Below are 15,082 nucleotides of genomic sequence, written 5' to 3' on the forward strand. Positions count from 1 at the left end.
TGGGAGAAAACTCTGCTTAAAGACACACACCACGATCCGAAACATGCGCTTTCCAATTACGAAGACAAAAACACTTTTTTTAAACCCTCTACCGGCCACACCCATTGGAAATCTGATTTACCTGCCAAATATGACTAACAACAGTTTAAGTAGGCTACTTGTTAGAGAAACTGGGTTTGTTTTAGAATGAGCTTCATATCACAAGCACTTTGATAGGATGTGGAGTCTACTACCGTCTTAATAGGTTAGTTCACCCCAAAATAAAAATTCTTACAGATACAGTACACCCTCGAGTAGTCATCATTTACTCAAGTGAGTCTTTGTGTAACACCGCCATCTAGTGTTTGAGTTGTGGATTACCAGAATCACATTTCATCCACTGTATCTAAAGAGAAAAAGCTTCAGCCAAGCTTAATAAGGAATTATACAGTATATATGTTCAGTTCAGTTCCTCTTTACCAAGACTTGTACATATTTTAAACTTGCTGAACTAAATTATATATTTTACATACTTTATATTTTACCTTTAATATACAGTATGATCATGTCAACTAAATCATGTTCTCTGTTCTGCAATTACTTTTAGCACCAAACACAGCAAATGTGGTTTTATAGTTGAGTGGTTTTTGGCTGAGCATTTATGAAGTTTAGAGAAGTTTCTCTAAGTTGTTTTGGATATCTTCCAAATGCATGATGTCTAATGTCAAAAGCATGAATTTAGATTTTAGAATGTTAATTGTTGATTTCAGATGAGAATCATACAGACAATGCGTGAACCTATGGAGTCAACAGCACAATACATTGTGAGCATTTTAAATAGTAAAGGACAGCACAAGATTTATATAACAGTACATCACTGCACCATCACACATCATACTGTAACATACACAAAGTGATGGCAGAAAAAGTACAGGTTGCTTCACTCTGAAGTTTCAGGAAGCATTCTGTAAAAGAATAAATAAATATGTAAGTATATACATATTCGATATTTAAGCATTTAAATAATATAGCTAAACACATGCAGCATATGTTTGCATTCCGTTCAATTTCTGTATCATTCATCATCTCATTAATCCCTAACCCCCTCTGTTTTTCTCACCGTGTCATCCTCCACAATGTTCTTCCTCAGACGATCCCAGAAGTTGACTCTATCAGCTTCATCCTCTGGCCAGTCCAAATACGTCTGAGATCTCACCAGTCTGGCCAGCCTATGGGAAGTGATGCTCTGAGTGTTAATTCAATTTGTTAATAGCGAATCACCAACGAAAATCAGAATCAGGATAGGCAAAATTACCGATGGAAAGCGGAGAGCTCAAAGGGAGAGATGTGTTCGAGAAAGATGAGGATGAGGCGGTAATCCTCCTCTTCCAGCTGGTGGTGAGTGGCCACTCGGATCTCCAGACCACACCAGTTGCTCTGCAGATACGAGCGGCTGATCAAACAAATGGTGCACTGGCTGCTGTTGATGCTCTCTTTGATGTTGTCCACAATACCTTTCCCCACCTGGAAGATGTTACAAATGATTTTACCACAGTGAATTGTTTTACAGTAAACTCAGGTCATCGTATAAATCATTGTTTCGTTTTTTTAAGTCTAACCTCAAAGTCTCTGTTATGAAGACAAAGCCTCAGTCTGAGGTGGCCTTGTTCCTCCAGCCTTGGAACCATCTCCTCCAGGACCCAGGCCTCATCTCGGTTGCAGAATGACACGAAGGCATCATACTTGACCTCCTCCAGAACTCCATCTACCCGCTCAAGTCTTCTCCTCCTCCTCTGCCACTGCCTGCCAAACCTCCTCTCCACCAAACCTCTCAGACGGAAGTAGAGGACCACGGAAGGCCAGCGAGCGAATCGATATCCGACCGCCAGCGACATCATCAGAAAAACGCAGGCAGCCGTGCCTATGTAGCACAAGTACTGCGTGTCAGTCTGACACAACGTTTCCATAGTTGCCAAAAAGTTGCGTTTCTGATAGTGCCAAACGCATTGCTGCATTTGAATGAAGACCACCTGCACTTGTTTGGTGCTTTCCGCCCATTCAAGAATCCAGTCGTTCCTGCAATCGCACTGGAAGTCCACTTTATCAAGAACAAAAGCTTTTAGCGCCGGCAAAACATCAAATGTGCCATCAACCAACATTAGAGGCCTGTCACTGTAAAGACGCAAGAGCTGCAGAGATGTCAGGTTTCTGAACATGCTCCTGGTCAAGAAGTTTATTTGACAGTTTACCAGAACAAGGACCTGGAGCTGCGTCAGGTTCCAGAAGACTCTTCTAATATCTGTATTATTAATGAACTTCAGGTTCACAAGCTTGAGACGCTTCAGACGGTGCAAAGTGTTGATGTCTGTGTAACGTATTGCCACTCTTTCTGACGTCTCTGAGATCTCGAACGATTCCAGGTTTGGGAAAAAAGGTGCCATGAAGTCATTTTTGCATATGAAATAAGCGCAAGTCACTTTTATCTCGCGAACGGCTTTTAAAACGGGAGCGTTACAGTCGATAAATCCCAATCGATCTCCTTTTAGCTCCAGGACAAACGTCCCCCCGGGCTGTGGTGCATTGCCCAGGTAAACATTTGTTCCGTAATGTGCATCAATACAAAGCCGCTGCATTTTCTGCGGGAATCCATAAAAAATCTTAGTGAGATACAACTCATAGACGTATTCCAGTCTGCCAAATGCCAACTCACGAAGCTCAAGCTGGTAACGAAATGTTCCGTCCTCAATACTCTCTATAATGTTGTCGTTGATGAGAACGACCTCCAAAGAATAGAGAAATCTGAAATCGTTTGCAGTAAGCTTTGAGATCTTATTTGAGTTGAGATTAAGAAATGTAAGGTTCTTTAAACCACGGAACGCATGAGTCATCAGTCTTTGTATGGCGTTGTTGCTGAGAACAAGTTTTTCAAGATGAGGCATACAAGCGAACTGGTCTCCTTGAACTTCTGTGAGGAGGTTTCCGGTGAGGTCAAGTGTTGTTACAGACCACACAGTTCCATTCGCTTTAACACAGAATGGAGCTTCTGTTAACGTCATGCTGTATAAGTTTAATGTCTGGATCTCTGGTTTACACATCCAGAAGTCAAAGTCTAGATCCTTCACCTCTGAATTGCCAATGGCCAGTTTTCTCAATTCGGTTTTACAATCCTTTAAATCCTCGGCCGTCCATCTGTCTATTTTCATGTAAATGAGGCTGAGGGATCGAGGATGAAGGCGGGAGATGAGGTGACACAAGTCACTGACGTTTGTGGAGCATTTGCTCAACACATTACCTGTAAAAGTCAAATCGCTGATGTTTCCAAGGCCAGATTCCCAAATGCTACCCAGCCATTCACCTTTAAACTCCATTTTAAGGCTGGAAAGGTTCTGGAAGGCAGATAATGAGTGTGTTTTTATGACTTCGATAGCGTTCCCCGTCAGGTCAAGATTCTGAATTCCAGCAAGTACATTCAAAGGCCAGCTCTTTGACCCGTCTGAACATCCATCATCCTCAATAGTCGAAATGAAACTGTCGAGCACAATTAGTTCCTTCAGACTGGCCATTCGTTCCGAAAGATAACAAAAAATATCACCAAGGTTCTGTTCGAAAGTCCTGGTCAATTGTAATTGAATTAGCTTTACCAATGGATCGAATATAACGTTTGACACATTAGCTAACTGAAGACCTATTAGCGACAACTCCTCCAAATTAGACAAACCGGCGAATGCAAGACGTTCCATGCTGACGGAACTACATTCTGCATCGTTGAAAAGCATCCACAAATATTTCAGATTCCTAAGGCCTGAAAAAGCACCAGCCTCAATCCTCACCAAACGTCTCCCTTCTAATTCAAGAACCTCCAAATTAGGAAAGCTTGAAAAGGCGTTGGCAGGAATACTTTTAATATCAGTGAAGATACAAAGGGATCTAACCTCTGGGCCGACCTCTGACAGATCTGTACGCAGGTCGGTAACGTTGCAGTTGGCGTATAGACCCATCCCTGGATAACGGTTACAGTGTGGAGTCTTGGGCATGTCTTCGAGAAGATGCTCCTCGATGGTTATACAGCGTTTCATGATAAGAGCAAAGGTGATATTGCAGATACTTAAACTCAGTGCAGATATCCACCAGATGCACAAAGACAAGCGGTTTGAGTGAGATGCATACACATCCATAGTGAGAGATCGCTCAAATCCAACCTTTGCTTTCTTCAATCTCTTTATATGCCTTCAGTCTGCAGAGGCATACTAGCTATGCAGCCTTGATGTCTTGTGTTATTTCTTTGCTTCTTTCACTTCTTCTTTCACTCAAAAACCTCACAGGGCTTTTTAGGAAAATATATAGAGGTGAAAAGAGAGAACCACCTCCTTTCTTCTCACCCATCATCACATATTAAACAGCCCATAACTTTAACTGTTAAATTGACTTTATCCACTTGTAATTTACCCACTTGTAAAAATGAAAATACTGTGTAATGTTGTAAAATTATGAACGTTTAACTTTTGAGATTCATGCTGAACTTATAAACATTTTCTTACATTTGCATAATGTATAGGGTTATTGTGTATATGTAGCACAAGAGGAACCGAGAAAAACGTTTTCAGGAACTACAAGCTTATCTACAGTGTTTGTGACGATAAAATAACAAATTTATCAGCTGCAAAAAACAAATGAAAAAAAGTGTTTTAAAAGACGATACAAACATAAAATATAGCTTAAGAAAGAATAAATGTATAAAGAAATACACTTTGCATAACTGTATGCATTTGTTTATTCTGTGAAGGTTTTTCAGCAAATACATTTGAACTATGACAACAAACAATTGTTAGCTACAGTAACCAGCTAACCAATAAAAAACAAACAATATTTGTCAGGGTTGCATTGAAAACGAACAATTACATTACATCAGAACTTAGTAGTATGTTACAAACCTCTTGCCTCAAGTACTTATAGATTGATTCTAACACTAAATTGTTTACAGCGGTGCATTTGTGAAAGCAAGACTGCAGAGGTACAAGAGGCTTTGCCTGACAGCTTACACACTGACAAGTGCTAAAGCGACTTTTAATGACACTTAAAAAGCCGAACCTTCACTCCCTTTCTGACTTGCATATAAAGGAAATATGAACATTTTCATTGAAGGATTTATTTCATTGTTGTTGTTTGTTTAAGCAACATTTCTCCCCAGTTAAAATTATTTACTAAACATATCCTCCATAGAACGGTTTAAATAATAACAAAAAATCAATCAAATCGAACACTGGGTCAGAAGTCTTAACCCTAAATATAACAGTAATTTAAGAATGAACATATGATGAGCATAACAAAACTACTGAACATGAAATAAACTCAAACATATTCTCTAAAGAATTCTATTCAGTATTTGTACGCAATGTATTAGTGAAGTGTGATCTTCCAAATGAACACGTATGAACTACTGTAAAGGTAGAAATAAAAACTGGACTTGACTGTACTAGTTTGTAACTCTCAAACTCAAAGAACTACAGTACATTCTTCTGATAATTATACACAGTCAAAGACATTTTATATCTGTGAGCGAAATGTGCCAGGACTAATAACAAAATTGCTATACCACACAAGAAAATGAGATCTAAAAACCTATAGTGATGCCTCCTCGGATGACAAAATAGTTGACTCTTAATCCTTAAAAGCAGTCTTTATGTAATGGTGTAATGTAATGGACAGGTTGTGTAACATTCCCAAAAAAGGACAAACAGAAAACAGTGAGCAAAACGGCTTTTATATTATAGGGACTGGTTTTCCAGCCGCACTTGCACTTGAAATATAAACAAATAATCTTGATAGTTTCCTCATGTTCCACAATCTCCTGCCGTTTCTAAACTTCTTCCATCCCTTCATTCGTGCTCATGAATTTTTTTCCACCTCTCAATTTTCTGCTCTCCGCTGGAAGAGCAAACATCTCCATCGCCTCCCTTTCCAAAGCCTCCATCTCCTCGTCATCATCATCATCATCTTCCTCACTCTCCTCCACATCGCTCTCTTCTCCATCTGCCATATCCTCCAAAATGTCCGCCAAATCTTCCACAAACTCGCTGAACGGCATCCGGTCATGCACAAACAACCCATCTGTGAAGAACTCTCTCACCAGCTTGCTAAACTCTTCCTTCTCAGAGGTTCGGTCTTCAGGAAACTGGATCTTCTTCAGGTAGCTCTGGAGCAGGATCTCAAAGTCCTGCAGGCTGACAGGAGAAAGCCCCTCGACACCAGCACATTCTGTAACACCGCTGCACGTCTCCTTGTGTCTGTGGTTGTGTTGTATCTTCTGTCTCTGTCTGGGCCAGTAGTTCTCAGGATTTATCTGGTGGTGTTGCTTCTGGTGGTCATTAGAGCGATGGGAAGACGTTTGGTCGGAATTTTCACGCCTGTATCTCTCGTTGTTGCTCCGTTCCTTCTCATCTTTGTATCGTTTCTCCTTCTCATTCGGACTTTTTGTCTCTTCATGTTTACCGTGGTATGCCTTTCTCTGTTTATCATCCTTTAACTTATCTCTTTTCCAATCTTCATCTGTTGACCTCTCCCTCTCTTTCCCTCTCCAAAGATTTTTCTCCATTTCCTTTTCAGCAAACCTGTTGTGAAATTCCTTTTCTCCTCCTTTCCATTTTTTCTCTGTTTTATCATTAAACTTGTCCTGGCTTTTTCCTTTCTTCCACTCCTTTTCTCCTTTCCATTTATCTTTCTCCTTACACTCTTTCTTTTTCTCTTTCCGGTCACTCAGTTTATCAGTATTCCATTCCTTTTCCTCTTTCCAATCTTTCCTCTCCCCTCTCTGTTTCCATTCCTTCCCTTTGTCCTCTTTCACCTTCTTTTTTCCTGTATCCTTCCAGTCTTTTCGGTCTTTCCTATGTTCATCCTGTCCCTCCTGCTGGTCTTTCTTCAATTTTTTCTCTTCTTTCCATTCTTTCTTCTCATCCCAATCCTTAAAAGCTTTCTTTCCCTCGTTTCCTCTTTCTATTTTACCATCCCCTCGTTTTTTATCACTTTTCCACTCATTCTCATCTCTAAAGTCTTTGTTTTTCCCCGCTTTTCCTTCCTCCGCCTTGCTTTTATCTTTTTTCCAATCTTTCTGTTCTTTAACACGTTCTTCCTCAGTCACCTTCTCTCTCCTTTCCTTACCGTCTTTCTTCCCAATTTTCTTCTTTTTCCATTCTTTTTCCTCCGTGCTTGGTTCTCTCTCCGTGCTCTTTTTGTCCCGGTGCTTCGTGTGCTTTATATCCTGTGGTTCGATGGGCGGTACATTCCTGATGTTTCCACTAGAGGGCATCCCAGAGGCAGTAAGAGGATGTGCATGTTCTACTCTTTCTGAAACAGAGCCAAGATGAAAACATAAACATTTAGTGACAAGGCATTGAACATTTTGTCAGTGAGCTAACAGTAAGTGCAGTCTGCAAAAGTCATAAGCAATAATTTTATAGCAAGGTCAATTGTCTTATGTAGTTTATGATTATGTGCAAAACTGTGTATTTGGAAAAAGGTTCATTATGCTAAATCAGATTTAATTCTCAACTGATGGTTCACAGGTCTTAAAGGGTCTCTAATAGCAGTAAAATGTGACTAACAATGTGTGTGTGTGTGTATTGTATTCATCACTGTATGGGGACCTAATGTCCCCACAAAGATAGTAACACCAGTTGATTTTGACAGCATGGGGAAGTATTTTAGGTCCCCATGAGGGAAAACTGTTTATAAACCATACAGAAATATATTTTGATTGAAAATGAAAAAAGTGCAGAAAGTTTGTGTGAATATTAGGTTTAGGTGTTGGGGTAGGGTTAGAATATATCATAAGCCTGATATAAAATCAATGGAGGTCTATAGAATGTCCCCATAAAACATGGAAACCTGTGTGTCTGCATGGTTTACCTGTGCTCTGTGTGAGCTGTGAAACTTGAGCTCTCAGATGCTCTAGTTCTCTGTGCAGTGATGGTAGAGCCTCCAGCTCTTTTTTTGCTCTCTCATTTTCTTCTTTCATTCTCTCGTTCTCTTGCTCCAGCTCCTTCTGAAGAGCAGGCAGTCTGTCAAGCTCTTCTTGTATCCTCTGGTAGTCTTTCTCCAGCTCTTCTCTCTTTGCACATTCTTTCTCTCCCTCCTCTACCAGATGCTGTACTCCTTTCAATTCACCTTGATGTTGCTGAGTTGACAAATAAAAATAACACCTTATCATTTAAACTTCAGTTTCCCTGCTTCTTTAAATAAAAAGAATATACATATTATGTTCTAGTACTTTCTAGTAATGCAATAGGTATTGTAGGACTACTTATTGTTTTCTCCTTTGGATTAAACAATTTTACTTGTATTCTTATTTGTCACGTTGGATAAAAGTGCTTGCTAAATGTAAATGTACTAGATCATAATCTAATGTTCACAACAAGAGTGACTTTGTTACTCATTTCACATGCAAAAAATATTTGCATGTACAGTAAAAGTTTTACAGTAATGCTGTGCCACTGTACTTTTTAATGTCAGAGAATGAATGTAATACTACAGTAAATTACTATGCCACATTTAAATTGTTACAAAACTGTACATACTGTAGGTATAGATGATATTACAGATCTGCATGTGACTGTACCTGAAGCTGTGCATGCAGTGTAAATGTTTGCTCATCTGAATCCTTCGCCTGTTTGCTTAAAATATCTGGAGGCTCAGGACCCACAGGCGTGTCTCTGGATACTTCAGAATTCAGCCACTCCTGTCACATACAAACATATTCAATCTATCTGTTCAATTCTATTTGCGTAGGTGTGAGAATGACAGTTAGAAATCAAACAGCCAATGAGAGAACATCAACTGACCTTATTTGCTTTATCTTTTAGCTCTCTAACATCAACGTCGCCTTCTGAGAGGAGAAAGAAAAAATCGGGTAATATAACATGGCACCTTAGAAGATAATCACACATCTTCAATTGAGGACAGCGTGATAAAGATGGGGAAGAAGACGACTAACATTAATGCACAAGTTGGCTTGCTGTCTGAATGATTTATCACGTGTATGAATCATTCACTTAAGTGTGATTTCATCTGATACACTTTCATTTACAGTTGTTCAGAACTGCTGTGCACCTATTTGAAAATTAAACGTCATTTATAAACAATAGCAGGAGCCATAGTTTTAAAGGGATAGTTCACCCAAAAATGAAAATTCTGTCATGAATTACTCACCCTCAGGTTGTTTCAAACCTGTATAAATTTCTTCACAAGATATTTGGAAGAATGTTAGCAATTTTCAGTTCTTAGACATCAACCATTACCATAGTAGAAATCGAAATGTATATTTTTTTGTTCTGTTGTACACAAAATGAGATATTTTGGAGAATTTATGAAAACAAACATTTCTGGGACACCTTTGATGACCATTTAGCTTTTCCTACTATGGTAGTCAATGATGAGAACAAAGTAATTTGTACAGGTATGAAATGACAAGAGGGTGAGTAAATAATGACAGAATTGTATTTTTTGGGTGAACTATCCCTTTAACTGTACAGATTTATAAATGTATACACAGGATTTATATTTATAAAACTCAAACATCATTTTATTATATTTTAAAGCATCAGTACATGAGTTTTAGGTTTAAGTGATGATGTTTTAAATGCATAAGACAGAAAATAGGATAATTGATATATTTTATGTGTTCTTATGACATCAAAAGTATATTGTGAATTGTGATTTTTTGAAAATACGGAGTTTAAATTGTGAGTAATATTGTGTTACGATTTACGAAATCTTTGAGAACACCACCACGACACACAGTGATAATGATTTTATATTCAGCAGCACATGGTCAGATAAGCAACAGCACATGCATTAACCAATCACCAACAAAAACCTAAATGGTGTCATTTATCCACTCTTTTAACATCAAACACACTCTCACACATGCTTTCTCTTCACCTACCGTCATCCGGGTCCATGAGCACACCTGTGGAATAACACACCTCAGTCTCAGACACAAGTACATACTCAAATCCACTCTCTGATATGGCCCACTTCACATGTACAATGCCTTTGGTCACATGACTCTTTGTGACATGCACATGGAGACACACCATATACCAATTTGTGCTAAAGCATTCAATTTGAAACTGCACTGAAAATCTGAAACTTAGATCTAAATAAACCTACTTTTAGGATATTGAAAACTAAACACATACATTCAAACATTTTGTTCTGTTGTCAGGTCACTATTCAAATGTGTGGGCCAAGAGCCTCAAACGATCGAAAAGAGAGAGAAAACAGGCGCCTCACATGCGTCACACTCACCAGAGAAGAAAATGGTTCCTAGACCTAACAGAATGAGTGCCGCGAGGATGCACTTGTTCAAAGAAAAGACCTTTTCATCCTCTCTTTGAGGGAGTTGAAATCCCTCCTCCTCTCCTTCCTCATCATCCTCCGCCTCAGTCTTGCCCTGGTCCAAAGAGCCCAGGTGGGTAATCTTTCTTTTCCGTAAACCATCTCCTTCCTTTTCTTTTTTTTCTGGCAGTTCTACATCTGGCTTGGAATCTACACAAAAAAGCATGTGATTAAGGCATATTCGTTAGTTATGAATGGAATGTGAGTATATAATCAAGACAAATCCCATTTGCTGGTTAGTACAGCAGCATTTTTTTTTACAGTAGTTGAAGTTGGCCTTTTGATGTGTGCATACAGTATACAGTAGTAGCTAGTGTGATTCATAAGAATAGGTCAGGACGTACTTGCAGATAAATATGCTTAACAACATTCTTATTAACCAACTACCCTTTTATTACTGTATGATGGTAAAGGTATGAAGTGGAAATAACGTTCATCCACGAACGACCACGTCCTATTTGGATTCTCATGCGACTGTATGCATCTGTATAATGCATTATTCTACTTTGGTTTGTTTGGTGAATTGAGTCTACACTCCAAGAGTGCCAAGAGGCTGAGGCTCTATTCCTGTAAGTCCCCATGGTAATGGAATCAGTCTGGGCTTTGCCTTCACAAGTGCGCTTCAGAGATCTCAAGGCGGCTTCCAGATCGCAAATAGACATGCCACATGTAGACATCGGCACGCAACGCTTGTGGTGTTGTGTTACAAAAGCTGAGTCAAATACCACAGCCAATAAGCCTCATTTCAAACCTTTGCTTTAAATAAAATATCTGCAAGCAAATGCTGAAAGCAGGGCAAAAATATCATAGAGAACGATGCCGTCAAAATGTAAACACAGCTGTATAAATAAGTATATAAAATACAACATTAAACAAAAAACAAGCTGTCAAGCTAGTCATGCAGCTAGTGCATTGCATATCAGACCTGTCAGTTAGGCTCCGTTCTGACCACGTACAAGGTTTTATCAAAAATATATAGACAAACACAGAACAGATACACATAATTAAAGTATCAAACAAACAAGTAGTAAACATGGGTAAAAAACAAAATAAAATAATTTAGGAATCTTTATACACTTGCGTGACAGGTATCATTTGACTTGACCCACCTTCTGTTCTGGTCTTCTTCAGATGAGATTCCTCTCCTCCCTGACAAACTGAAGCAGGACGTGCGCTTGATCCAGAGGTAGAGCTAATGTGTGTGTACGAATCAGAGAATGAATCAGCATCAGTGCCGGGAGCATCTAGGCTCTCTGAATGACCTGTAAGGGCATCTTGTTCATCATGGTCAGGGGTCCAGGAGCTGAGGTCTTCAACTGAGGTGCCGTCTTCCTTAACTTCTAATGTATTTAGTTGGGCTCGACCCTCACTAGTCTCTGGATGCTTTACCTGGTAAACATTTGGTAGATCAAAATGTTGTTACAATTTAGGTTTTACAAGATTGTTCACCCAAAAACGGCCTTCATTTCCTCCTCAATTCTTTGTTCTTTAATGGACATCTTGAAGTTTTTCTTTTCCCTACAATAAAAGCATGCAGTGTATTTCTTATTCTCTAAAGCCACACAAAAGCATTCTTTGAGAAACATTAGTCAACAAAATCTTTCCTCTGCAAATGCTCTAGAATATAACCATCACATGCATCATGGTAGGTAACAAGAAATGTGAGACAGAATAGCATTTGGTGTCAATCTTGGTGAGAATTAATCAAATTTATTTGTTCAAAAACCCTAAAATTCCAAACCTGTTAAAAACATTTTGTTCTGTTGAACACAAAATAGGAATGTGGGAAACCAAACAGTGGTGGGGCACCATTGACTACCATAGTAGGAAAAAATACCCAATAGTAGTCAATAGAGACCCACTATTGGGTTACATGGATGTAAGCGTTTTCAGACGTTTCAGTGTGGGTGGGCAGCGTTTCGGAAACGCTAGTGTGGACGAAGTGCGTTGTGAAAACTAGTGTAGCCAGGATCTTAAAGGGACACTACACTATTTAAAAGTCTCATATCAAATTCCAAGTTAAAAAGAGAAACGAACTTGTCGCTGTCGTTCCGAAACCTCGATGTCCAAATTCAGTTTTTCAGAAAATGGAAAAAACACTGTACTTTTTAAATGAATAAACACTGTGTTGTCAAAGTTGACAAGCACTTTTAAATACTTTTATCAATTAGATATTTGCAAAACCCAGTGACAAATATAAAGGGTGACTAATAATGATTTATAGCAACAACAACAAAAAACATATTACGAAATATGGAGATGCAAGGTTTCAGAAGCGATTTATAAGTTAAGACACCTGAGGTGGCTCTGTGGAATGAACTTCCTTTGAGTCCTCTGATTCCTGGCCAGGATCCGGGTCACACTGCCCTGGTGCTGATGCTTCAGTTGAGTTCTTCACCAGGTCAGTATGGACCTCTGTTGATGCTTTATGTGCTGATAAACCGTCTGAATCCCCCTCAGTCTTATTACGTTCAGCCGCTGGACCCACATTCTCAACTCCAGTCCGCTGTGTATTGAAACATATACTACATTAGCTGATCTGTCTATGTCAAACAAACCCACAGTAAGCTTCTCGACCCGAAATATAGGCATTTTCAAACCATCTTACCTCAGGGGTAAGAAGAGTCCAGCTGTTGCCACTGGCACTGTTGCTGTTTGCAGACATTGCCCCCTGGTGGCTCAGTCCAGCAACTGTACAGCATAAAGCAAGTCAAAAGTTTTCTTTACATAGCATTTATAATGTATCATTTTTTATTTTTGTAATAACAAACCGCATCAACTGAAGCATCACTGTACACTACGCACACTGTGTGTACATTTGCTGCTGTGTAGTTATATGTAAATTATGTGTCATTATTATGTGTACATTTGCTGCTGTACAGTTACATGTAAAAGATGTGTCATTCGTTACATTATGGTCTAACACTTGTACAGAAATGTTTACTGTGTAAATGTGTACACGAAATGTATACTGTAAAGTATTGTGATTCTTCGTTACTTGTAATCTGTCATACTGCCATGTTGGTCGGAACTGCACCCACGTTTTTCACCTACTGGTTGAGTGACAATAAAGGGATTTGATTTGATGTAAGGAGTGAGGGCTATTCCCTTTGCAACAATAAAGTTGTAGTACAGTTTATGTCAGACATAAAAAAGATGTTTATATTTTATGTTAGGTACAGACAGCGACCCCTATCTGAGAAAGTAGAGAGAGAGAGAAAGTCCAAGCGAAAGCTGGAGGTGCAGCGAGTTGTTTTCACTTCATTAGTATTATTCCGGTGTATCATCGGTTACACTATGGGTTTCCTGGCTGCTAAATGCTTTGGCAAAGAACTGTGTTACTAAGGATATCAGTCAAGGGAAACAGCACTAAAGGCATTAATGGAAGAGGAGAATGAAAGACTTATATTCACAGTGACAGCACTGAAAAACACAGCAACAGACCTACAGCTTACTACTAGAATACCAGTAAGAAAACGTGGGTTATCCAAGTGGGTCAAAGACTGCCGCTTCAGTTATTTACAGCCAGCTATTCAAATGTTCCTAGCATCTGTGCTAATCGCTTATGACTATTCTGTAATTTTCAATATTTAGTAGAGATCAGGCGTGGACCAAGCAAGCGTATGATCCAGTTAATCCAAATTGGTAAATTAAAAAAAAAAACAAAGGAGTCTAATAGCCAGTGTAACACTTTGTGGCACATTTCATTCTCCAAGGATCTTTTTTCCTTTCCCAGTAATTTGGGTCTGCTAATAATGTGCCTCCCCTGAGAGATTTTTTGAATGTAGCCATGAGAGATGTGAGGATACAGAAGAACGTCTGAAATAGATAAAAGCTAAAAATAACACAACACGAGGCACAGAACACATATAAATTAAAGCTCCTAAATGTAATTTGTCTGGAATTAAGAAAATATCGACTCATTCAAGATGCTTTTTTATCTACTTACACATGACTTTATTGCAATACATGGACATTGTACGTCTTGTCCTTATAAACATTTATTTAAATGACAAAGATTGCTAAAGCGTCTTACAGCGCTGTATGGCCCTGTATCCTTTTATAATTATGATGATTATTATGACAAAAACATTATAATTTTGAAGTAGCAACGTTAGTTGTCACGATACAGTATTGTATTTGAAAAATGAGTATCCGTGTGTGTAGACAAATAGCTTTAATGCAAAGATTTAACAAAGTTTAAGGGAATCGCTAGGCAGTCTTATCTCCCATCTTCTCCTCTCAAACTAAACGCCCATACAAGGAAACATTTCTTCACGTCTCATCTCGAAAATGATCGCCATGCGACAGAATCCTGCATTCAATGCCACCATATGATCCACTTATGTTGACAAGAGTGGACATATGTTCACATTTTGAGCAGACACAGCTGTCAAAAGGGGAGGTTCGATTGAAAAACCGCAAGCAAATAATGTCGGACTCGCAGTTTACATTCATTCCGGAAATACAAAGAAACAAGCACCGAAGTTACACAAACTGAAGTCTGATTAATCTTAAACGCGAGGTCAAGGTCAAAAAGTACTTCATTAAACAAAGCCCTACCTGAAAACCCTTTCCGCCTCTAATTTCGCCTTTCTCACACCAGTCACTCGTGTCTTATGCAAAGTTGCAAATTTAAGTGTGCAGTTTGTTGTCACGTCTCTGGTCCCTGAAGTTTCCCACCAATCAACACTTGACCTTCAGCTATGTC

The 15,082-nt window shown here is 39.0% G+C and overlaps 2 protein-coding genes across 3 annotated transcripts; both read right to left on the reverse strand.

Moving 5' to 3' along the window:
• Positions 1–349: 349 nt before the first annotated feature.
• LOC130557589 (toll-like receptor 13) lies at positions 350–4,615 on the reverse strand. The gene is made up of 4 exons (XM_057339477.1): positions 1,599–4,615; positions 1,295–1,503; positions 1,100–1,208; positions 350–944 (listed from the first exon to the last, which is right to left on the reverse strand). The coding sequence occupies exons 1-4, from the start codon at positions 4,152–4,154 to the stop codon at positions 933–935; spliced, it is 2,886 nt and encodes a 961-aa protein (XP_057195460.1). The 5' UTR covers positions 4,155–4,615; the 3' UTR covers positions 350–932.
• Positions 4,616–4,732: 117 nt separating this feature from the next.
• On the reverse strand, positions 4,733–15,050 carry pbxip1b (pre-B-cell leukemia homeobox interacting protein 1b). 2 transcript variants are annotated; one of them, XM_057339478.1, is made up of 10 exons: positions 14,935–15,050; positions 12,980–13,062; positions 12,668–12,877; positions 11,481–11,760; positions 10,282–10,521; positions 9,917–9,940; positions 8,814–8,857; positions 8,591–8,710; positions 7,882–8,149; positions 4,733–7,320 (listed from the first exon to the last, which is right to left on the reverse strand). In XM_057339478.1, the coding sequence occupies exons 2-10, from the start codon at positions 13,034–13,036 to the stop codon at positions 5,837–5,839; spliced, it is 2,727 nt and encodes a 908-aa protein (XP_057195461.1). In that variant the 5' UTR covers positions 13,037–13,062; positions 14,935–15,050; the 3' UTR covers positions 4,733–5,836. The 2 variants fall into 2 exon arrangements, with proteins under 2 accessions (XP_057195461.1, XP_057195462.1); XM_057339479.1 differs by lacking the exon at positions 9,917–9,940.
• Between the last annotated feature and the right edge of the window lie 32 nt (positions 15,051–15,082).

The sequence above is a fragment of the Triplophysa rosa genome, linkage group LG8 (assembly GCF_024868665.1).
Source record: "Triplophysa rosa linkage group LG8, Trosa_1v2, whole genome shotgun sequence".
Lineage (NCBI taxonomy): Eukaryota > Metazoa > Chordata > Actinopteri > Cypriniformes > Nemacheilidae > Triplophysa > Triplophysa rosa.

Bases quoted from the DNA above. Each gene is read 5' to 3' on its own strand.
- LOC130557589 (XM_057339477.1), bottom strand. From the start codon at position 4,154: ATGGATGTGTATGCATCTCACTCAAACCGCTTGTCTTTGTGCATCTGG. The intron at 1,504-1,598 runs GTTAGACTTAAA...AACATCTTCCAG, and splicing joins TTCATAACAGAGACTTTGAG to GTGGGGAAAGGTATTGTGGA. The intron at 1,209-1,294 runs GTAATTTTGCCT...CACTTCCCATAG, and splicing joins GAGCTCTCCGCTTTCCATCG to GCTGGCCAGACTGGTGAGAT.
- pbxip1b (XM_057339478.1), bottom strand. From the start codon at position 13,036: ATGTCTGCAAACAGCAACAGTGCCAGTGGCAACAGCTGGACTCTTCTT. The intron at 12,878-12,979 runs GTAAGATGGTTT...TTCAATACACAG, and splicing joins GGACTCTTCTTACCCCTGAG to CGGACTGGAGTTGAGAATGT. The intron at 10,522-11,480 runs GTGGGTCAAGTC...TTTTTTGTGTAG, and splicing joins GAAGAAGACCAGAACAGAAG to ATTCCAAGCCAGATGTAGAA.